The sequence below is a fragment of the Microtus ochrogaster genome (assembly GCF_000317375.1).
Source record: "Microtus ochrogaster isolate Prairie Vole_2 chromosome 14 unlocalized genomic scaffold, MicOch1.0 chr14_random_1, whole genome shotgun sequence".
Lineage (NCBI taxonomy): Eukaryota > Metazoa > Chordata > Mammalia > Rodentia > Cricetidae > Microtus > Microtus ochrogaster.
In genome coordinates, this window is record NW_004949096.1 from 28,901,693 (window position 1) to 28,926,506 (window position 24,814).

Here is a 24,814-nt window from a genome sequence, read left to right on the forward strand (position 1 = left end):
TGTAATGTTCTTAAAGACCTGAATTCAGAGTCCGACCCCAGCAAAAAGCCAGCCAGATACAGCTGTACATAGTTATAATCCCTGTGTTGGGAACGCAGAGAGAGAAGAGGATCCCTAGGCCAGGCAGTTCAGCCACCTGGTTATCTCCAGATTCGAAAAATAAGATACAGAGTGACTGGGAAGTCACCTAACATCAACCTCTGTCTAACGCATGCTTACACAGGCACACACACACACACACACACAAACCCGAAATGAATACAGAGTGCCAATAAAAATAAGAAAATTGTTGACTCTCACTGGCCACCAGAGAAATGCAAATTAAAATAACATTGAGAGTCCAGCTTACCCTAGTCAGAATGCAGTCATCAAGAAAATGAGTGACAACAAACGCTGGCAAGAGCAAGAACAAAAGGGAGACTTTATGCACTGAAGTGTGAATGCCAAGTCCAGCCACTATGGAGGTCAGGGTGCAGGTTTCTCAAAAACCTTTACACTCGACCTTCCACAGGACCCACCTCACCACTCCTGGTTATGGGGCCTCAAGTCACATCCTCGAGACATTCGCATACCAGTGTCTACTGCAGCACCATTCACAACAATGAAGCTGTCTGGCAAAAGAGGAAGGAGAAGCAAACCTGTCCAGAGGACTAAGGGGACCAGTGGTGGGGGAGGGGTGAGAAAAGGGAACACAGAGAATAAAAGGGGCAATAGACTCAACATACAAGATATACATGAGCTTGAAAATTTAGCCTTCTAAAGTGGGATTTATAATTTAATTACAGAATTTGCACACACAGAATAAAAGTTGTTTTTCAAAACAGCCACCATGGGCTTGAGAAATAACTCAGTCCATAAAGTGTCGCACGGCAAGCACAAAGATCAAACCGGTCTGATCCCTAAAACCCACGAAGAAAGGCTGGTGTGGTGGTACCTGCTTGCCTCTCCACCCTGGGGAGGTGGAGAGAGGAGGCTCCCTAGGGCTCTAACGTGCCCCAGGTCTCACTCAGAGACTCTGGGGGTGGGACGGCTGGTGATGGCTGTCCTGAGGCCTCTAGCTTCCACACGTACACACGCCAGTGCATGTGAACCTGCGCACGCACACATGCACATACATAAAAGCGGCCACCAGAAGTAATTAACGTGATCGCTGCTTCTCATTCAGAGACAGTCTAGACCTGCAAGACCATCTAGAAATCAAGCTTACCATTACAGCATCAAGGCCTCTTTAAATTAACACTGTTCAGTCTAATGCCCAGGTTAGGTCCAGAGACGTATGGTCATTTCTGGAAATCAAATCCACTCCCTACAGATAATACAAACTATCACAGAAACCACATGCGTCCGTCTATGCCTGTAATACCAGCCCTTGGAGGGTGAGGTGGGCAGACCGCCGCACCAGCACAGGCTACACAGCCTTGTCTCAAAAATTAAAGGGGGAAAAAATCACTAGCAATGGGAGAGAAAAATGGAGCAAGACACACTGCTGCTTTGCTGGGAACAACAGTCCACATGAACACAAAGGAGAGCGGCTGCAAACAGCAGAATGCACTTTGTGTCCCCCCAGACCCCAGGATCGGGAACCTGTTTCCTAGGGTAGTGATACCGAGAAGTGAGTGAAGTGAGTGTGGACCTTCAAGAGTTTGGCTTACTGGAAGGTGTTCAGGTCACTAGGGACGAAAGGCATTTGTGAGAGAGGGCTGTTATCCCTCTTGTCTACTCATGGTGGGATTAATTGTATGTCCTTGTATTTCTGTCTGTTCCAGGTGGTAGCAAAGCCAACGAGTGGCCTTGTCGTGGAGCCTGCACTACGCCATTTGAACTCTGGATCTCTGAAAATGTGAGGTAAATAAACACCACTTTTTTTCTAAGCTGTCTGTTGATACAGGGATAAAAAGCTGACTGGCCCATGGCCACAGTAAACAGAAGGCTGCAGCAGTGAGGCAGTTCCAGAGCCTGAAGGCTTACACTTGCCCACAGAAGTCACTTTTGAAAGAACCGAGGGGCCCTTTAGTGGCTATAGGCAAAAACTGACTATTACTATATGTTAATGTATGCATGGTCTTTAATTGTTCCAAACCATGCAATATCTACTAAACTATTTTATTTCTTCCATTACTTTCTAGAAGACACCATTATAACTGACATTCAGTCTACACTTGAAGAGGTAAGCAAAGTAATGTCATTAGTTTCATAGATACTCAAACCCCAATCAAAGCCCCCCAGGCTTCCAGCTTACTCTTCATCTATATAAATAGAGATCTAAATACAATATAAATTATAAATACAGGGGGCTGGAGAGATGGCTCAGAGGTAAAGAGCACTAACTGCTCTTCCAGAGGTCCTGAGTTCAATTCCCAGCAACCACATGATGGCTCACAACCATCTGTAATGAGATATGGTGCCCCCTTCTGGCCTGCAGGTATACATGCAGGCAGAACACTGTATACATAATAAATAAATAAATCTAAAAAAAAAGAAGGAATCTCAGAGTTGTTTTTTTTTTGTTTTTCGAGACAGGGTTTCTCTGTGGCTTTGGAGCCTGTCCTGGAACTAGCTTTGTAGACCAGGCTGGTCTCGAACTCACAGAGATCCGCCTGCCTCTGCCTCCCGAGTGCTGGGATTAAAGGCGTGCGCCACCATCGCCCGGCTCTCAGAGTTGTTTAAAAAAAATTATAAATATAAATATTTGTACCATGGTCAGCTGCTTTATAAAAAGAGGAAAGCAGTCTGCCTCCAAAATTTAAGGAACAAGACTTACCGCGAGCTGTAGAGCCAGTTCAAACTGCTTGTCCTGGAGAAGCTGTTGGATTTGGGTTGCCATGGGAACAGGAATGAGTCTCCAAACAAAATGATTGCTGGCCACATAGATAATGTTTGATCTGGAAGCAGAAGAACATTGGTAAGAGGGCATGGGACTTACGATGGTACAGGGACTTGGGAGCAAGGCAGTCACAGTGAAGAGAGACGTTCCTTACCCCCCTGAGGTAATGAAGCGGGGCCTTTGCAACTCAATGCTCTGAACCAGGAGCCTCGGCTCGAGCGTTCGGATCTCCACGTACCGGGGCAACACTGCCACAATGTACGGGGGCTGGTGCTCTGCAAGAGAGGACGTGCTGAGCTTGCGTTCTGTCGAAGGCTTTGGGTGAAGGGTGGGCTTGGACTCAGATAACATGAAGGTGATGTAAACAGATCTCAAGAAAAAAAAATCCTCAGGTCAAGCACCAAGAAAGAAGGCTCCTTCAGTGCAATCCACAGGAAAGAGGACCATTGCCTGCTTAAGTGATATCAAGAGACATCTCTTGCATAGCAGAGCTATACCGAGCTTTCCTAACATGGCTGGACCAGCTCCACTACATAGAAGCTTCTTGTGCCATTTTCCTATCTGTCACAAAGCCAGGCCAGATAAAGGTAGGGTGCAGCTTTCCTGCCAATGCAGCTGCAGAACTGGGCTACAAAACTGCCTTGCATTCCCCAGAGAGAACAGGAGGAAGTTTCTTTTTTCCCTTCCTTACACTGGCTAAGGTTTCTGCTTAAGATTTTCAGAGAAAGAAATATAAACCCCACTTAATGCCTGCTACAGCTGGAACATTCCCGTCTTTTCATCACTGACACTTAATCCCCAATGCACTGGTATTGAGAAGCAAGGCCTAAGGAAGGGGGGAGACCACAGATACGCACTACCACCCTGACTTCTTCTTTGACTTTGTTAAAAGAACATTTACCAAATCCACTCTTTCCTTTCTGTACTTTGTAGCAGGAATGGGACAATCCAGCTAGCTTAGTGTACTGGGTGAAGCAAAAGAATCTATCTATAAATGTGCTAAAGTTAGTATGCAAAAAAAAAAAATCTAAAGCCTTCCTCTGGGAGGCTGTGTGATGAGGGAAATTTAACATGAAGGCAGGCAACAGAAAACATATTTTTGAAAGAGCCATAGAAACTTAGAACTTCTAAGACGGAATAAAGAAAAGCTTTGCTTCATACTGAATTCTGAAATAAACTTACTGCTTGTACGCAACATTAAAGCTAACTGCAGAAACTTAAACACGGGTACTGCAGGCAGGTGTGATTCAATCAGTGGTGTCGTCAATGCAGAAACACTTCTCACCTCAAAGGGAGGAAGAAAGAGTTTATTCTGGACCTAGGTATGACCATGGCCTAGCAACACAGATCCAGGTATCCCTAAGAACTGCATTCCACTGTGAATGTGGCTGCATGAGATGTCATTAGTGAGAGAACAAAAGAAATCATAAGTAAAAAATCTTTGATTTGGGGCCAGAGGAAGGCAGGTTACAGCAAAGCCGGGGAGTTGTGCAGAAGGCTTCGGGTGTTATCTGGTGATATTCCTTGCTCTGAGACTAATGAGAGCTTGTGGTTTGCTAAGAACACTCTGTAAAACTGCTGGGTTTAAAGGTTTACTTTATTATTTACTTATGTGTCTACGTGTGTGGGTGTGCTCACAGAAACCCAAGGAAGGTGCTGGATCCCTTGGCGCTGAAGTTACAGTTAGTTGTGAGTTATTGGACATGAGTGCTGGGAGCCAACAAGTGCTTAGCGGCTGAGCCATTGCTCCAGCTCCAGCACACAATGTTTTACCAAGAAGTTCTACCTAGGACCGTCCCATCCTCTCAGTCCGTCCCACAGGCCTCTGACAGCTGGCCTTCGCTAGTTCCTCCATGATTCAGACTCCTGGCTGAGCTGGTCAAGTGCTACACAGAGTCTCACTGTGGTCAGCTTGTCTCTGCATCTTCAGCCAGTTCCACCCTCTTCTGTCTGCCCAGAATGTAAGGAAACTGTTCTTCAAATCCCAGACTCCCTGCCTGGCCTCGTCCAATCTTCCCTATGCCGGGCATCATCTTCATGTCTAACTGAACAATCAGACTTCATCTCTGTGAACTTTTGAATTCTAACGCATCCACAGTGTCTTAGCTCTTCATCTGAGATGCAACCCTTTACTCACGAGCCTCTCGGCACAGAAAGTACTAACCATATTTGTGTTTCTGACTGCAAGGGAAGTGTAGCAAGCATGCTATATGCTTCCAGAAAATACCACTGCAGAGGAAGGGGAGCCTAAGGTAGGTTTGGAAAGACTCCACCGTGAGGGCAGTCTGTCCCTCTAAATTATAAATATCAAAGGCATGAGTAAGGAATTTCCAGATGGAGACTGTTGTCCAAAGGAGCTAATAAACACCATTAACAGGAAGGTGAGAGAAGAGACAGAAGAGTGGAAACGATAGCGGACCCACTTCCTGAAATACATACTTCTTTGTAGATTCTTCCCCCTCTGAAGCAAAACTCAACTTCCAGAAAAGCCTTATCCCTTCTTTAATGTCCCTAAAAGTATTTACTTAAAAGAAGGGGACCTGGGGTGAATAGCAGAAGGTGGGCAGTCTGCTAGAGCCCCTGCAGAACCCATTCTACAGGGATGACACAGCCTGCATCCAAAGGACAAAGCAGCAGCTACTGCTGGCCTCACCCATGGCCACTGGGATGTCTGTCCAGTTCAGCGCGCATTTCTGTGTGCAGATGCCTTCCTCGTTGAGGACCACAGTGAGATCATCCTGACCCACAGCTACTTTTCCATCTGCCAGAGGCGCAACTAAGGGCTCCAGCTGCTTTCCTGTTGGGAAGAGCTCTTTGATGGACCCCTTTCCATCCACCTGCAGGAAGACATGAGGGGAGTTAGCCAGCACTTCCCAGAAAGAGGCATGTACGCAGCCTAGAAAAACCCGCACAAAACCCAAACCAGAGAAGCCAATAATGTTCCTTGTTTGACTCGAGGGAATATGATTTTCATTATGACCATCTTTTCCACAGTGCAAGAGCAGTTTCCAGAATGGAGAAAATCATCTGCCCGGCACCACCCGTGCTATAGTGCAGAGCAGCTGGGGCTTTTACCGATGCGAGGTGCTTCAATACAGAACATCACTGCTGATGGGCATGAAAACGGTACAGCCAGCTTATATGCTAGCTTTTCATAGAGCTAAGCACAAGCCCACCACAGGTGCCAGCAATACCACCTCTAGGTACTACTGTCCATGGGAAATAAAACTTTACATTTATACAAACTCTCACATACAAACGCTTATAGCAGCTTTCTTCAGAGTTGCTAAAAATGGGGAACAGGTATATCCTTCAGCTGACAGGCGAATAAACAAACTCCAGTCCATTCATGGCACAGAATACTTCGGCTGTGAAAGACAGCAACCACTGACGTACGCACACAGATGAATCGCTAATGTACTATACTATGCTATGTAGATCTCCACTTGATACAATTCTGTTTATTTGACATTCTCCAAAAAACCAAACTTAAGAGACAACGCATCCTTATCAGTGGAGGTCTAGGAGCTGGATGAGAGGCAGCTGGAAGGGAGGTGGCAGGCTTGCTTAGAATTGTCACTGTGGCATTAGTTATATAACCCTAGATATCTGTTAAAACCAAGAGTTATACAACAAAAAGAATAGAATTTAATGTACGTCAGGACATGAGCAATTTTTTTTTTTTTTTGGTTTTTGAGACAGGGTTTCTCTGTGGTTTTGGAGCCTGTCCTGGAACTAGCTCTGTAGACCAGGCTGGTCTCGAACTCACAGGGATCCGCCTGCCTCTGCCTCCCGAGTGCTGGGATTAAAGGCGTGCACCACCACCGCCCGGCACATGAGCAATTTTTTAATAGCCTGGCCCTAAAGCAAGATTTGCCACCTTCAGAAAATGAAGCCTTAAGAAGGTGAAGGGGGCCGAGTCTGTAGCTCAGTGGCAATGGTGCTGTGTGACAGAAGCGTCCACAGGAGTCGGAAGGTGAGACACCTGCTCCAGCCTTAGGCCCCGCCACTCTGCAGACTCCTCTCAGTGTGCACATCCCTGGTTAGAATCTCATCTGCTGAGAGCAATGACTCCCTCGGGACTCTGAACCCCGAGTGCTGGCAGCAGGAAAACATCCCCAAACTAAACATGCAGAGCAAAAATAGCGAAGAGATAAACAATAAGGAGCTAACACTGTGGGGAGAATTGGTGAGGAGCCGCCCATCTCTTCTACCTACAGTATGCACACGAGGAGGAAAGACAATGCTGTGGCTGTTCACCTCTGTGGGAGAAAAAAACAAGTTCTAAAGACAGTTTGCATAGCAAGATTTTTTTTATATGTGTGAGTATTTTGCCTGTATATTATGTCTGTGCACCACATGTGTGCCTGTGCCCATGGAAACCAGAAGAGGGCATCAGATCCCCTGGAGCTGGAGTTACAACTGACTCATAGTTGCCCTATGGGCGTTGGGAACTAAACCTGGATCCCCTAGAAAAGAAATCAGTGTTCTTAACCACTGAGCCATCTCCAGCCTCCAGCAAGGTATATTGTAAAAACAGGGGAGAAGCCCATATAGTAGAAGTACTTATGTTCTTCTCTGAAGGTCCCGTCCCTCACCTGCACCGTTTCTGATTTGGGGAGAGAGGGAGTCCGGATGAGCAGCACCCCCATTTCCTCATCGGCATTTCTATAATACACCAATGCAACTTCTGAAATTAGTGGAAAAACTGAAAACAAACGCACTAAGAGATTTTGAACTCTAAAATCAGAAATACTTAAGCTAACACTAAAAAAATTCATATGTAATTCTGAATTCTGAGCAGGTGACACTTGGGAAAAAATATGATGATCGGACAGACAGTAAGCCAGAGCCCTGAGCCTCTCCCAGTCATCAGATACTGCTGGATAATGAGGCAGAGAAGGAGCGCTAACTCTGCTTGGCTAAAGCACATAGACACCTAATTTGGGCGAATATTAAGAGCAAAAACACACAAAAACTATGCACACAGACAGGAACCTGTTACACTCAGAACTATACTGAACAAGGTCTCTCGACCTGTAGTTCAGAAGTGATAATCATCTGTCAAGGTAAACTCACGATCACCTCCCCAAGGCAAAAACAGAAGGTTTTACCCTGATCAGGTAGTAGTCTCTCTTGAAGCCAACGCAGATAGAATTTTCACACCATGCCATGGACTTGGGCACATCAGGAACACTAAAGTCCCCCTAAAAAAAAGAAAATATGAGTTCAATTGAAAAGATATTAAGGACAGTAGACCCAGGCCTTTCTGTTGTTATACTACTTCTAGTCTACAAAATACCCTACACTCCCAGAATTATATAAATAAAATATAAATCAAGTTTGGACTTAATCCCAGCACTCAGGAGGCAGAGCAAGCAGATCTCTAAGTTCAAGGCCAGTCTGGTCTATAGAGCAAGTTCCAGGACAGCCAGGGCTACACAGAGAAACCCTGTCTCAAAACAACAGTAACAAAAGAAAACCAACTAACCAACAACATGAATTACCCTAATAAAAATATAAATCACCCAGGAACTGGAAAATACATCTGGAAAAGGTGAGAGCCACTAGAAGATAAAATAATCTTCGGTAATGCTGTGGAATTACGCAGCAGTGGGCACGAGCAACTCCCAGGGCTCTGCGTCAGTGCATCTGTCTGGGAGAACCTCGTTAGCTCTGAACAGGAGGCTGCGGCCAGCTACAGCACCAGCTCCCACCCCTTCCCCATGGCAGGGACAGTGGACTTTACCTGCAGTTCATGGAACTCCCTGTCCTTCCAGAAGTAGAGCTGCAGCTTCTTCCTCACTGCCACACACATCCGCAGCACCTCCTCGCCGGTCTCGGTGTGCTAGGGAGAAACACCCAGGCCAGTGAGCATGCGGTGACTCCATGGCACAGCGGCAAGCAGACTGGCAACCTCGACTTGAATCTAAACCTGCAAGTCCTAGAGCCCCACTGCCAGGGCTGGGTGGAGGAAGGCAAGTCTGTCCATCCTTAGACACACCTGGATGAGGAGCACTTCTTTCAGACGGACATCCTCAATTCAGAAAACAATCCCAGGGTATGTCTTCCATTCTATAATTGGGCCATCCCCTCCTCTGCCCCCTTTTTCCCTTAAACATTTCTTGCCCGTGGCTGTCGGGGCCAGCATGAGTCGGTGACAGCAGACCCACTTGGAATACTTGGAAAGAATTGGGAAAAGAAAATCTCCAAGCACAGGGCAATTGAGAGTGGAAGTGAGGGGGCTGAGGAGATGGCTCAGAGGTTAAGAGCACTGGCTGTTCTAGCGGTCCTGAGTTCAATTCCCAGCAACCACATGGTGGCTATAACCATCTGTAATGAGATCTGGTGCCCTCTTCTGGCCTGCAGGCATACATGCAGGCAGAGCACTGTGTACTAATAAATCTTTAAGAAAGAGAGCCACCAAAAGCTATCAACAATTCCAGCTGAGAAGCGGCCCAGGAAGTCTGAAGAACAGAAGGATGACAAACTGGCAAAAACAAAGATGTCATTTTTGAACAATGCAAACTCCCTATGACCAAGACTACAGTACTTTGTTTAGAACAAGTCAATTTAACACCACGACCAGGTTCATGACAGTGTTGAGATGCTGCTTTCCCGCAGTGGTCCGCATGACAACTAGCTGCCTCCTGACACATTGACACTCGGCGATTTAACTAGCACACAGGGAATGAAAAGCTTGCATCCTCATACCACATATAATATGACTCAAAGCAAAATATTCTTCTCTGAAGGCTGCTGGGTTTGGATGCCAGAGCCATTCTTCTCATGGAGTGTTAGGAACTTGGGCAGTGCTGGATTCACAAAGCCAAAGTTCACCTCAAACACACTCACCTGGAGGTCACAGGTGAACAATGATGCCCCCTTGGCCTTTGAAACGGTAGTGATTTGTTGAAATGTCAGCAAGTCATGGACATAAATGTTGTTTTCTGTTTGGGAGAAATCACAATGTCACTAAGTCAATCGCTAACACAATCACCAAGATAAAATCATCAAAAAAAAATTAACTGTGTAACATCTAAAAGAAGTGAACTGCAGACTCTGGCTGAGGATGTACTTCCAGTTTCACTAACGATGTCCATTCCTGACTCTATCAGTGCAAACATCTTCTGACCTGGGTATTCTGTTCCTTAAGATGCTGAGATGACCAGTTCAGGGAGCTTTCACTTCCTACTGCACTTGAACTCTCAAGTGTGGAAATATGTCAGCATTTATTTAGGAAATAGTTTTCTTAGCCACATAAGCTAGCAAGCTCCATTAGAAAAAAAACAAGACTCTCTGGATTCTGTACAAACCATGGCAAGGATTTCTGCTTCAGCAGAAATCATGAACCACTCAGTTCCAAGACACCAATCAGTGCCCAAACCAGGACAGACCAACCCTGTATTCCTCTCCTGTTCGTATAACCTTTCACAAAGCTTAACTAGGCATAGGAGGAGATTAAAACAACAAACAACAGCACAATTACAGACACAACAGCAATAGCACAGGGGTGCTGTCTCTCTCAGAATATCTCGCTGCTATCTTTGCTTCAACCCCATGGCTGACACAGGTAACCAAAACTGCAGAAAGTAAACCTGTGGGCAGAAGGATCACCAAAACATCTAAACTGACCTTTCAGCTAGCTCCTATGGTGGAGATTTAGTGCTTAAATGTTTATCTGTGGACCAGGAACTGAAGTTATAATGATTCTGTCATTCAGGCCTTGGGCTAAATAGTCCAGGGTGTGAGGTAAGTGTTTAGGCTTCAGCCTCTCTGGCTGCCTCCTGCAAAACCATGATGCTGAAGGTGAGGGCTCTAACAGTCCGGCCCCAGCTGCCTCTTGCTGGATAGCTTGTCATCTTTATCACATGTCCTAAGTCAGGCCACAAGGAACACCTATTGCCACATGACAGCCTTGCTGATGTTGCTCCTGCCACAAAGGTTCTGCCTACTTCTCTCTTCCTATGGAAACTGTATCAGTCCTTCCTATTCCCCGGATCCCACAACACTGTCAACGTTTCTATGACCATTACTTCCTAAATTCTGGCCATGATAATGAGAATATAATCAAAGGTAGATGCAATGTCTCATTGATTTCTGTACTCCTAATGTCTACGTCAGACTTGCACAGGTTATGGTATATAATTATATGATCCATGGATGGATTATTACTTGTTGATCACTGAACAGAGAATCTTGAAGAACAGAGTTCAAATTCATGAGAGATGTCACCTTCATTACCCATATGCCCTGCTGTATCTGGTTAAAAGGTACCAGTTCATTGTTAAATACTATGAAATTAACACAGAAAATACAAACGTAGCCCCTTTTCTTACCTAACAAGCTGACTAGAATCTTAAACTGGGAAACCACATGGATCTGGAAAATAGCAAATCATCACACGCAATTAAACATTTCCGGTAAGGTTTACTGAAAGTTCACTTAACAAGAAGACTAAACCAGACTAAAGGGCCTGTACTGGTGACAGACACCTGACTCATTTTTCTGTGTAACCACGGTCTCTGCTTGTGAAAGAGGATTCAGGTGCATGACCACAGGCTGTGTCCCTATATAAAGAGGGCAGAGAGAAGAGGATTCAAATGAAATAAAGTCAACAAGTTCTACCTCTGGCTAGGGCTTGAGTGTATCCCTCAATAGCTAATGCCTCTGTGGGGGGCCTGGTCCCCACTGTGGTGATATTAAGGAGTAAGGTCTGGTGGGAAGTCTATGGGTCACTTGGGATATATAATTAGAAGAGAGTCAATTAGTACTCATGGGATTCTTCAATTAGTTCTCAAGAGAGGTCAGGCTATTGAACAGGTCAAACTCTTCCTGAATCACTCCGGCTTCCTGTGAGACAGTATGACCTTCCCTTGTCGTGTGTGTTCTGTCACGAGGCTTTCAGCATGGCTGAGATGCTGGCAGCACTGTGTTCTTGGACTTCTAGAACTGTGAGCTCGATCTTGGCTCTTCCTAAAGTAGCCTGCTTCAGTTATTGTATTACAGCGCTGAAAACCAGACTAACACAGCAGGGCTTCATGGAATCAAATAATACTTATACCAACGAGCAAGGCCACTTACCTGCTGGATCTTTTTGGAAAAGTTCTTATTGGACTTCTCTAGTGTTACCTCAAACCTGTTACAACCTATGGAAAACAAACAAACCTCTGTAGTTCCAAGCACAGGGATACATAAGAAACAAAACACGGCATCATGTGCACTCCTAATAAACCTTTAAATTACCTAAAGGACTACAAGCCAGAGGTCTAAAACAGGCGGCTCTCTTTCCTGAGCACAGCAGGCGGCTTTCAACCCCAGGGTTACAGCAGAGGGTCTCACACACCTTTACCATCAGCAGGAAAGATCATAAGGTGTTTACCAAAGCAGCCAGGTACCTGGAGTCTGAAGATCTTACTCTACAAAATACACTGGCCAAGTGTTTCTCAAAAAGAGGGTAAAGAGTTGTAGTCACGTGAGAGCCCGAGCCTGAAACCAGGCCAAAGTCTACTTCCACCTAGACAGAACTACCTCCCGGCAGCCGCCCTGCATCCTGCAGACAGAGCAAACAGCACCATCTCCAAGCCCGTGCAGGGGATGCATCTACGCTTACTGCCACTTTCAGGTGAGGCTACATCTGCTGCCACTGTTGCAAAAAGGGGGAAGAAAGTCAACACCATAAAGACACAGGAGCCTGATCTTGCTGGGGAAGCAAGTACATTCAGCTACAGGAGTTACCAGAACAAAACCAAGCAATTACATCATAAACAGCTACCACGAGGCAGTGACTAGATACAATGTGTGGGACTGGTTTCAACCTACATTGTATATCATCCCACAGCTAACCCCAAAGAGCTGGTACCCCAGTGTTGTCCAAGAAAAAGTCTTACTTTGTAGCCTGCTGTGGCCTAGATTTTACTGCAAAGGCCAGGCTGGCCTTGAATTTACTGCAATCCTCCTGCCTCAGCCTCCTGAATGCTGGGATTAAGGGCATGAACTGTCACACGGGTTTTCACTTTTTCCTCATTTTCTTTTATTACTAGGGCGGGAGCATCCGCAGCAAAGGACAGATCGGTGGAGTTAGTTCTCCCCTTCTCCCCTTACCCAGGTTCCAGGCATTGAATCTGGGTCATCAGCCAAGCCCTTCACCACTGGAGCATCTCACTAAACACTTATTGGTTGGTCTGTTTTTTTGAGACAGGGTCTCACCGCATGTTTGAAACAGGGTCTGGAGCTCTCGTCCTGTTTCCACCTCCAAAGGTGCTGGGGGGATTATAGGAATGTGGCACTACGGCAGGTTCCAAAGTCATATTTGAGGTGTCGAGTGGGAACAGTAGCTAGGGGAACAGCCAGTGTTGGGCAAACATCTGTTCTCACAAAGACACAGCTGGAAAATAGCAAAATTCTGTTCTTTTCAAGCAACTGGATCTTCGCTGTAGATAACAGACTTGACAAAGGGAGTTTCTGAGATTGAGGACTCACACAGGTAGCTGTGTATTCTGCTACCGTTGGAGCACACTGGTCTGCCTGATGCATTGGATGGCCCTTGGCATGCATGATTTGAAACTTCAACTGGAAGTTTCAAAACTAGCATCTGGAAAAATAGTTTCACAAGTCACAAATTTTCTGAATGATAGCATATTGCATTCTAGAATATTTAACACCACACTCACTGCTGTCATCCCAAACACCAATGGAAAAATCTTTAAGGCCAAGGCCTCAGGGTCTCCAGAGCTAGGCCAGGCCTGGTCCTGCACTTTACAGTGGCTGTTATCCAGAGCCAGGTGCTCACTGGCCATTCCTGTTGTGAACTGTGGAGCTTGAGGCTACGGCCAAAGCACCTCTGGGTCAAGGGAGAGCTGGAAGAGGAGTCCTTGGACGTCTGCAGAGAGGCTATTATAACTCTTACTATCGTTATTTCAAACGACAGTGGATGGGAAGCCGGTTCGCTTTAAGAAGGGAGGTGGTGGCATCTGAACGCCGAGCAGGTTTCAGAAGCTGGTGAGCACCATCAAAGCCACACTGCCTCAGTCTCCAGAGCCTGAAGGCAGAACCCTGAGACCTCCTGGCTACCCTCGACAGACCTAGGGACAGGAAGGACTGAAATATCTCACAGACCCATTTTTCCTGCATGTTCCTGTAGCTGCCTGTGGTCTTGCCTTTGCATGGGGGGGCATATCTGTCTGGAATCCACCTTTGCACCCACCCCACCCTGCCCCCTCCTACTCTTCCCTACCTCTTCTGAAATCCCTGTGTCTCCCATAGGCCCTCGTGAGTCACTTCCCCTTCTCTAGTGGAAGGTGCAAGTGTGTGCAAAGAGGAAACTCAGCAACACTGGCAATGCTTTCTAGTCAAATAAATGTTGGATAAGTTAAAAAAAATTCTTTAAGGTCTGAGAAGGCAGCAAGCTTATGGGGTAGGCACTGACTGGCCACACTTTCCTTTTCTGTTGTTACTTAACAAATACTGCCAGTGTGTTCCTCTGAAGTGATTTCTTAAAAAAAAAGAAAAGAAAAGAAAAGAAAAGAAAAGAAAGAAAGAAAGAAAGAAAGAAAGAAAGAAAGAAAGAAAGAAAAAAGAAAAGAAAAGCAAGCAGTTGGGTACAGTGAGTGGCACACGCCTTTAATCCCAGCACTCGGGAGGCAGAGGCAGGTGGATCTCGCAGTTCGAGGCCAGCCTGGTCTATACAGTGAGTTCAGTACAGCCAGGGCTATATAGTGAGACCCTGTCTTGAAAAACAAACAAAAAGCCAAGAACTTTACTCAATATCCCAAGGATAATTGAGTCTTTCAGGCAAAACTAATGTACCATGAGAAAAAAAAAAACAGTTCATCTCATAACAACATACAAAACATCTTTCCCTGAAACAGCCATGGGTCTGCATACCTAAAACTAACTCTGAAGGCCAGGATAGCCTTGAATTTGAAGCAATCCTCCTGCCTCAGCTTTCTACATCATGGGATTACAGGCATGAAGTCACTACACTTGGCCTGAAAAGTTGTTTTTATTTTGTTTGCCAAGGTCCCACACTGCAGCCCAGGTGCCCTCAGTGCCATGACGGTCTTCTTGCCTCTGGCTCCAAAGTGCTATTATAACATCTGTGAGCCACTGCGCCTTGCTGATTCTTTATTTCTGTTTTATTTATTGTAGTGTTCTGCATTGACCTTAACCAAAAGGCTGAGAAGCAATTATTTAGTTTTCTGCTCCCCCATTAAATCTGAACCCACGGCATATGGCCAGAAAACAACGGTTAAATGTTTTAGATAGTTCAAGGTAAGTTTACTATTTAAACCAATGACTACATCTGTCAAAGAATAAAAACATCTGGCTTTGAGAACTCCAACTTTAAAGCGAGGATGAGCAAAGAACTACCCACAGGGTCCTCCGTGTGCAGCGCGGTCCTGTTCACTCACGGACACACTACCTATGGCTGCTTTCCGCTTACAGGGGCATTAAACTCAGGGCAAATTTTATGATGCTTAAAGCCTAACTTGGACTTTTTTTTTCTACTTGAAGGTTTACATTTTTGTTTGTTTGTTTTGTTTTCGGAGCTGGGTTTCTCTACACAGCCCTGGCTGTTCTGGAACTCACTTTGTAGACCATCCCACTGGCCTTGAACTCAAGAGTTCTGCCTGCCTTTACCTCACAAGTACTGGGATTAAAGGTGTGTGCCGCCACTGCCCAGTTTGAACACCCAGAAGCGGGTGTTGGATTCCCTGGAGAGGCCCAATGTGGGTCCTGGGAACTAAACTTGGGTCCTCAGCAAGAGCAGTACGCATTCTTGACCACTGGGCCATCTCTCTAGCACACAAAATGGACTTTTGCTGGTTTTTAAAGATTTAGTTTTATTTACATGTGCATGTTTGCTTCCGTGTATGTATATGTGGGCATCTGTGGAGGCCAGAAAAGGGCACCAGATACCCTGGAACCGGAGTTACAGGAAGTTTTGAGCCAATAAAGGTATTGGAAACCAAATTTGGGCCCTCTGGGAGAGCAAATGTTCTTAACTGCTATTCCAACTTCCCTACCTTATTTGGACTTTTTGGAGAAGTTTGATGACCCCTGACTTAAAGAAAGTAACGCAGAAATGAAATAAACTCTCTATTTTAGTCTCCAGTTTCTCCTCTTACCTTTCATAGAACCTGATCTTTATTTTAGTTTTTGAGACCAACTCACTGTGTAGTCAAGCAAAGTTGGCCATGAACTCATGGACGATTCTCCTGTCTCAGCCTCCTGAGTGCTTCAATTACAGGTGCGAGCCACCACACCTGATCTTTTTAATTTTCTTATTATGAGACAGGGTCTTGTTATACAGCTCAGGCTGGCCTTAAACTTGTGATCCTTCTGCCTCAGTCTCCTGAGTATTATGAGTAAGCACCATGACCACTGGCCCTTTTTTTATTCTCTATTGCCACAGATTTTTTTCCCTCCATGTTATGAGACCCCTTTCCAGATTCCAAAAAGAGGCTCCTATTTCTACTCTCACCTGAAATTACTAAGGAAACTGTAATTTCCGGGGCTAGAGAGATAGCTATGGTTAAGAGCACTTGCTACTCTTGCGGAGGACTTGAGTTTGGTTCTCGGCATCCATATCCGCCAGCTGACAACCACCTATAACTCCAGCTTTAGGGGACCTGATGCCTTCCTCTGTCTTCCCTAGCTATATATGTATGTATACAGAGTCACAGATATACACAGAGACATATACACATGAATAAATATAAGAAAATGAAAAAAATTTATAAGAAAACTATGTTATATTTTCAGGTCCATTATGGTTGAATAATGACAACTTGGTCTAACCTCTTCTTGCATGAAGAGCAAGTTTCTATATATAGTAGTTTTAGGGCATAATACGCTAACATCAGTTTTCTTTTTTCACGTTTGCGTGTGTGCACACCTGTGTGTACATGCACGTGGAGGGTAGAGGACAACATCAGATGATGTTCTACCTTGGGTTTTTTAGATGGGGCCTGTCACTAGGACCTGGAACTCACTGATTCTGTTAGTCTGCCAGTCTCTGCTTCCTCGAACCTGGGATTCCAAGCACGTGAGGTAAGCCTGGCTGTTTTACGACAGTCCTGGGGATCAGACTCAGACCCTGGTGCTCACAAGGCACGAGCTCTACCCGTTGGGCTCTCTCTCCGGCCTCCCAAACATCCATTTTCCATAAAGGAGTACAGACGTAAAACCAGAACAAAGGAGGAATCTTTAAGAGAGCATATTTTAGACACTTCAGTTATTATTCTGCATCACCACTGACAAAGTCACAATGAGAGCTGTCTAAAGTCCTTCTGAGTCTACTGCTGCTTTACCTGCTCTCAACAACTTTGCCGAAGTTTACAAAAGAGAATGCTGGCATTGAAAGGACTCAGCCAGTCATGTGGCCAAAAAGGAAAACTAGGCTCAAACCTAGATTGCCCTCTTCACAGGTGGCCTAGCCTCATAAGTTGGTGCCGTCCACATCAATGGCCACTGTTCTTTACAGGTTTTTTTTTTCTTTCTGCCTACAACTATACAGCATGTATACAGAAACATTTCTTATTAGGTAGTGAATCTCCTAGATAAGAAGGTAGGTATTATTCAGCTCCACCCATCAGAGGAAAAGATCCCAGAAGATACTCAATGTTTCTCCCCTTTCCCCACAGTCCTCCCTCCAATCACCCCCTAACTGGCCTGAGAATCTCTGTTTCCACAGTTGCACACTAGCTGTAAAGCTTTCCTGTGCATCGTCTGGGTTCGAGACACTTACCGGCATCCTTCCGAATCCTGTAGAGAAGAAGATGTCCTTGTTTGGTTCCAACAAGAAGCCATTCCTCTAGAAAAGAGCCCAGAGAAAGTTCATTGGCTTTTGGGAAAACCCTACTTCTTTACCTTGGGTCTGAGGAGGCTGGAGTTGTGGCTTGGTAGTAGATCCCTGCCTGGTGTGAGACATAAACTCTGCTTTCAAGTCTTAGTGTGTATGTGTGGGTGCGGGAGAGCCACAGTGGAAGGGGCCCAAAAGGAGGAGGAAGAAAAAGAGGGTAGTTGGAAACAATCGAAAATGATTTATTTTGCCAGGCACGCGGCTCACACCTATTCTCTCAGCACTTAGACCACTGAGGCAGGAGGACTTCAGTGAGTTTAAAGCTAGACTGGGCTACTAAGTAAGATTATTTTTAGACCAGAAACATTAGCAGATTAAAAAAATGTCCTTGGTTTCATTGTTTAAGATTAAGTTTAGGAGACAGGGAGTGGGGAGGGGCTAACAAAGACTAAGGACGTATGAAAAAGCCTCACGGAAATTCACTACTTTGTAAGCAAATTGAAAATATAATTTATTCTCTGAGTTGGAGGCCAGCCTGGTCCAAATAGTGAGTTCTAGACCAGTAAGAACTATCTAGTGAGACCTTGTCTCAAATAAACTAATAAATAAATAACAAAAACTACATCTATAGCTTTATATATATAATTTTAGAAAGAGAAAGAATTTAGACACAGGTATCCTGTATGGGTGAACAATGCTTTTCCAGAAAGAAGTTGGTTACCAAATGAAAATCTCAGCACCAGTTGTGGGATACCTCGTTACTGGACAGGAAGGCCAGAGAGGCTCCCCAAAGAATACACTCTACTGCCGACTTCTTGGTTTCCCACCATGTCTAGGCACAAGACGCTACTGCTAAAGACACCACACACGTTGGTTGCAGAGCACGGAGAAACCAAGCTGAAGCTGACCTGAGAACTTCCTCCCCGCTAGCTGGCTTTCACAGTACTATAAGGTGCTACTGTGAACCCTGAATGCTCTAACACTAACCTCCCAGGCAAGATGTGCCCACTGGGCAATAGTGACGTGAAGGTTACGGGGGCAACCAATCAGTTTCTGAACTGATTTGAGGCCTGCTTCACAAGAGATAAACCTAATCAAAAACACCTGGCTTCTGAGGTCATAAGCCCTACAGGATAAAGTGCTACCATTATCTGCTACTTTTGTTCAATGCACACGGTATCAAACTGCCTTCTAAATATCTATGGTTATGCTCGGAACTATGTGCTGCTTGGCCGTGAAGCTTCTTCTGTAGTTGGCAGTTAATAAAGAGTCTCATGACTGGTTGGAAAAAGTGACTGTTAAGTGCTCATTCCCAGACATCTATAGCAACACCCCCACCCCGGGTAGCCAGGAGACATTTTAGAGGAGGAGGTGAAAGGACCGTGAGAGCTGGAGGATGGAGAAAAGCTGTAATATACTGTCATATACTGTCCAGAAACGGAGTGGCCATTGCGCTCATCAACTCACGCAATTAGCTGTCGGAGCACAACACAGAGAAACAAAAAGCCTACAGCATGAAATGGATATCCACCTGGGAATCAACACAGCATATCAGAAGACAGACCATGTTACCCAAACAGGTAATACACCTGTAAACTAAAGTCAGTCCCAGAAAACCACCAGTGTGGTGGGTGTGGCCCATACCTGTGCTCCCAGGATTCTTGGGGTAGAAGAATTCAAGGTCGTCCCTGGCTCCAGGTGGAGTCCTGGTCTAAGAAGGGGAAGTAAGACCTTGTCCTGAGGCTAGAGGTTAGACCTGATCTCCCTGGGAAATGAATAAGGCTGGACCTCTTGTTCAAACTTAATGAAAACTTAATGAAAACTCTGTCCAGCGGTGTAATGCAGCCTAACCTCATGCCATAAGCAGTTTCAGTCCTGGACCACTACCGGCCACAACAGAATACCCAAAAATGAGCTCACTGGCACTTTGTTCTTATTTCGGGACAAGGAATAGGTTGGTCCTGAGCACCTGGGCTCCCCACGTTCTTGTCTCAGCTTCAACCTGATCATGTCAGATGTTTCCAGACATGGTGAAAACTCTGGAACTTGGTCTAGTAATGTTAATGCCACTTCAGGGGTTTGAGCAAAAGAGAGATGCAAAGGGGTGTAAGTCTTTAAAGGCTTGATCTATGTGAATGCACAGAAAAAGATGAAAATGACAAAGACGAATGCAGGCTGAGGTAAATGAGAACGCTAGCACGGTAATTCAGGTAAGAGACAGAGCCTTCGTCAGGAGCAGTAACAACAGACGTAGGAGAAATGACTAGATTGGAGATTTATTCTGGACAGTCAAGAGTCTTTGGTAGACTGAGAATGTGAGGAGTCAACCATGATTCCAAGGCCTGTAGCCTCACCTAAGGAGAAAGAGAAATCCCACTTATTACAACACGGGATACATGATAGGAGTATCTGGAGATATTAGAATCTAGAACAGAAGCTGGATTAATGGCTCAGAGGTTAAGAGCATTGGCTGCTCTTCCAGAGGGCCTGAGTTTGTTTCCAGAACCCATATGGTGGCTCACAACCATCTGCCCGTGCTTTTGTTCCTCACTGTGTTCTAGGAACACAGACACTGTTTCTCCTGCATCCTTGCATTCCTGTCTCGGGTGGAGATGACAGTCCAGGTAGGTATCTAATATGTGTTTGATGAAACAGTAGAGAAATTAATCCCTCCATTTATTAGTTTCTACTGAGAGCACTTTCCTCCAGGAAATGAGGTTTTCTCAAGATGTTTGAGGATTCTCTCCCTGATCCAAAGGACTAGGCCAGTTTACCATGGGGTACTATTTAACAGAGGCTAGCGGCTGCTCAAAGCGTTAACACAAAATCTGAATCCCTCTGGGGACTCCACAAAGACCCAGCAAGGATGGCTGGATTGCACTATAGGTAGATGCACAGGACACTGGTCGCCAACAAGAGTCCCACATGGTCCATCACGGCACCTTTCTCAGTGTAAGACCTAAATGAGGTTTCTAAAGTCCACCTTCGTGTAGGCCCTTGATTTCTCGGACATGGACATTAACAGAGAAGACTGAAATTATTCCTACTTAGCCTTTGGGGGTTGTAACGGGTACTAATGATTCACGGAAAAGCACTCAAAGTAGCTGAGAGTTAAGATTTACATACTTGAACTCCAAAACAAACAAAAGATGCTGACCTTGCTTTCTGCATTAGTCAATCCCAAGGGAAAAAAAGCATACAAGGTCATATAGGTTACGTTTCACGGCAGTCTGTTGTGGTGCTCTTCTATTTCAGAGTTTGGCAACTTGGGCACTTCATGGCATAAGGCAATCAACCACTCAGAGTAAGAGAGTATGTGAGCTATGTACCGTAAAGAAAAGTAAACTGTGACTGAACACTAAGGGCTCTGAAGCATACGCTGCTAACGTGTTCAGTGCCCAGTAAAAAATCTGTGTCTTTCACCTAGGAAACTGCACGACCATTTATTTGAACAAGTTCAAGCCCCTGGCAGCGTTACAACTTCCCAGTGCTTTGCCTTTTTCCACTCAGGACTTCGTAGGAACAGAAGGGGCCCTAATCAAGCACAATTAATACAGCGAGCTTAACCTCTAAATGCACACTGCACAAATGGACTGTCCTTAGAGATCGCGCAAGCCGCCCCGGGTGCACAGTCCTTTCATCTCTGCCCTCTCTGACAGCCTGCGTCCTCCGCCCACCTACACGGTCAGACGCCTTGCCTCCCACAAGACAGGCGCGAGGCCCCGCGGCTCACCCCAGGCAGCCAGGCAGTCGATCTGCAGGGGAAGCTTTTCCAGGATTGGCACCGGCTCGAAAGCGTCGTGCATGGCTGCGGAGCTTCACCGCCGCCGTCCTGCTCCGGCTGCTGGGCAGAGCCTGCGGCCCGAAGACAGGAGAGACCCGGATCCCACCAGGGACCCCGCTACCGGACCTTCGCCAACACAACCATCCTCGCCGCCGGACTTCCTGCTGGCTTAAGCCCGCCCCTTCCGCCGCAACAAGCTCCGCCCCTCTGAATTCCCATCCTGACAGCTGTTGTGGAAGGACCAAAACTGGTTTTAGAGTCTTAGGCTGTGAACGTAATGAAGACCTCATGCTGTCGGGGAGAGTGCCAGCAGAGATGGCACAGTCCAGAAATCCTAGCACTCAGGAGGATCAGTTCAGAGCTACTTCCATTTGCGTGGCAAATTTGAAGACAGCCTAGGACACTTGAGGTCCTGTCTCAAAAACCAGCTCTCCCACCACGGGGCGGGAGGGGGGGCAGGGCCGGGAGGAGTAACTTCTGCCTTGGTGTCAGGCTTGGGTTGGAGATCTGCCACTTAGGAAATACTAGGTTTTTTTTTCTGTTGCTGTTTTTGTTTTTGTGTTTTCAGAAATGGGCCATTGCAGGCCTTTCCTACTCTGCAAAAAGTGTTTCAGCATAAGGCCTATTACAATTGTGAGCATCTATCAAGTCTGACATACTCTAACTAACAGGCATTTGGGTTTAATGCAAAACTCTAAAAGGGTGGGTATGATATGATGTCCAAACAACCGGTCCTGGAGATTTTACTTTTTTTGTTGTTGTTGTTTTTTCGAGACAGGGTTTCTCTGTGGCTTTGGAGCCTGTCCGGGAACTAGCTCTGTAGACCAGGCTGGTCTCGAACTCAAGAGATCCGCCTACCTCTGCCTCCCGAGTGCTGGGATTAAAGGCGTGCGCCACCACCGCCCGGCACCTTTTATTTTTTTAATTTAATTTTTTTTGAGATTTTACTTTTTATACAGTATCAAGTCCTTCATATGTAAGGAGGATTGCTTGTCCTATCCATATCAAACACTGCTCAGACAATCAAATGAATGAACACTGTCAGGCAGTTAGAAACACACAATTTCTAATTAAGTTCAACGTGATAGTTGGATACAGACCATTTCTGTACAGCGTAGATCGAGTTGGTTTTTAATTCTCCAAATGAAATAAAGTTACCCTATAGGCCTCTAGGCAAGGATGGCTGAATGCAGTTCAACACAAAATTGTAAACTTACTAGAACAGGATTTATTATCTTTGTGACTTAAGTTTGTATTTCTCAAGTATAAACTCTGTAGATGGCAACATTGTATCCAAAGTGTCAAAATGCTGAGCTTGTTTGAACCCTTGCTACTTGAAATGTGGTCTCAGATTAGTAGCATCAGCCATACCTGGAAGTATGCTCAAGGTTCTGCTTCAGTTCCTGCCTTGTTTGAGTGTCTGCCTTTGCTTTGCCCAATGATGGATTATGATAGGACCCGAAATAAACCCTTTCCTCCCCGAGGTGCTTTTGGTCATGGTGTTTATCACAGCAATGAAAGCAAACCAGAACACATAGTGTGAGTTATTTTAAAACTGTGGTCATCAGTTTCAACAGAAAATAAGATAGTCTGTAAAGAAAGCCACAGAGAGAAAGTCTCTATTAGCATCTGAAGAAGGGTATGCAGAGAAAATTTGAAATAAATGAGAAAACCATTAATTTTGTTAAATTTTTTATATTAAAAAGTGGCATGAACTTTCCATGTAGAACAAAAATCTGGGGAAGGCAAAATTGGACAAAACCATTAAAACAGAAACACAGCGCTTCAAGTGAGTCCCATCACCTGGTGACATTCCTTATAAACAGTCTCTAAACCAACACCAGATACTAGAACGGTCCATCTTAAAAAAAAAAAAAAAAAGGGCAGCAGTCAGGGCCTCCACACCACTTCATGCAGAGTAACTGCTTGAAAAGCAACGGGACCTGTTCCCTTTCTATAGGCTCCCCCTTCTGAAGCATGACAGTCCCTGCTGCCGGGTGAATAACCACAGCACTTAAACAGAGTGCCTCTTGGCATCTAGTGCAATCCCAAAGGATGACATGAAGGCAAACCAAGCACTGCCAGTGACTCTGCAATGCTGCCCTTGGAGGTGATGAATGGTAGTTGAAGTTTTTGGAGTGTGCACCACATTGCCAGCAATGGGATGTGTCAGAATATCAGATGTCAGAAGAGTTAAGCTAATATTTCTCTTTAAAGCACATCTGAAATAGAAAAATCTTTAATATACACCATTTGTAAACAAAATTGCACTTGATTTTGAAACACATATAACCTTTCTCTCTTTTTTCCTCTCCCTTTTGGTCACTGATAGATCTATGGTTCCTTAACTCAGAAGGGACTATTTCCCTTATGCAAGATGTAAGCTTGACCTACCAGGAAACTGAAAGATAAATGACAACCTCTCCCATCACCAATACAACTTCCTAAATAAATGAAATCACAGGCAGTTGCTCCTAGAGATGACAAATTATGGTGCAGATGACAAAGTCATTTCAGAAACATTAAACTTCGTACTCTGACAGATTAAATAACTGAACAGAAAGTCCAGGGACAACTTGTAGGTTGCAAAAACAGCCATGATGGGTTTGGGGAGCCAAGGGTGTCAATGATGTAAAGCAGTTTGTAGTTTTCTCATCCTATGAATGTGTTTCACTAAGCTGGTCTTCTTGGCTGATACCTCTCTCCAGCTCCCATGCACAAAGACCAAGGAACAGAGCAAGATGTCATTGCCTCCTTTAATCCCGCGGGGCGTGCAGAAGACTGACACATAAGCTGGCCTCTTCCCTGACACGAGCCATCTTCAACGGCGGCTTCCCACTGCTCACTCCATCTTCGACCTCTCAAAGTGTGTGATCATTCGCTCCTAAGAGGAAAAAGATTTATTCTAAGTACATAATTTAAAATGGTCTAAATTCCAAATAATTTCTATAAAAATGGCTCAAATATTTTCCACAAATAACTTTTCTCTGTTATTTACAGCAGTGTATCTATGATGATACCGAAACATTACAGGCCCCATCCAAGGTTAAATAATTCAACTACAACTCAAAAGGAGATTTAGTATCCTTACAGTTTTTTGGTATACAATACTATATTGTTAAATGTAAGCATGGTGTTCTACAGTAGATCTGTAGAACTCTTATTTTAACTAAACTCTGATGCATGTTTGTTGTCCTTGTACCTTCTTCTGGCTTTGGGCACCAGACTCACTCATGATGTATATACATAAACACAGGCAAACACTTATTTACACAGAATAATGCATAAGCAGATAGGTGTAATAGCAAACATCTGTAACACCAACTCTAGGAGACAGAGATGCTCAGAACCACGGTCACGCTGCCCAGCCAGTCTGAAATATCAAGCTGCAGTTCAATGA

The 24,814-nt window shown here is 45.1% G+C and overlaps 2 protein-coding genes across 3 annotated transcripts in view; both read right to left on the reverse strand.

Moving 5' to 3' along the window:
* Vps39 (VPS39, HOPS complex subunit) overlaps positions 1–21,580 on the reverse strand; it is a 42,102-nt gene extending 20,522 nt beyond the window's left edge. The window contains exons 1-10 of the mRNA XM_005364299.2: positions 21,364–21,580; positions 17,577–17,642; positions 11,909–11,973; positions 11,164–11,206; positions 9,680–9,774; positions 8,574–8,672; positions 7,939–8,031; positions 5,478–5,661; positions 2,979–3,099; positions 2,762–2,882 (exon numbers count right to left, since the gene is read on the reverse strand). Of these exons, the coding sequence (XP_005364356.1) occupies positions 2,762–2,882; positions 2,979–3,099; positions 5,478–5,661; positions 7,939–8,031; positions 8,574–8,672; positions 9,680–9,774; positions 11,164–11,206; positions 11,909–11,973; positions 17,577–17,642; positions 21,364–21,436 (960 nt within the window). The 5' untranslated portion in view covers positions 21,437–21,580. The remainder of the gene's footprint in view (positions 1–2,761; positions 2,883–2,978; positions 3,100–5,477; positions 5,662–7,938; positions 8,032–8,573; positions 8,673–9,679; positions 9,775–11,163; positions 11,207–11,908; positions 11,974–17,576; positions 17,643–21,363) is intronic.
* A 2,150-nt stretch (positions 21,581–23,730) lies between these two features.
* Tmem87a (transmembrane protein 87A) overlaps positions 23,731–24,814 on the reverse strand; it is a 47,630-nt gene continuing 46,546 nt past the window's right edge. For both annotated transcript variants that reach the window (XM_005364301.2, XM_005364300.2), the window contains exon 20: positions 23,731–24,298. In XM_005364301.2, the coding sequence (XP_005364358.1) occupies positions 24,257–24,298 (42 nt within the window). In that variant the 3' untranslated portion in view covers positions 23,731–24,256. The remainder of the gene's footprint in view (positions 24,299–24,814) is intronic.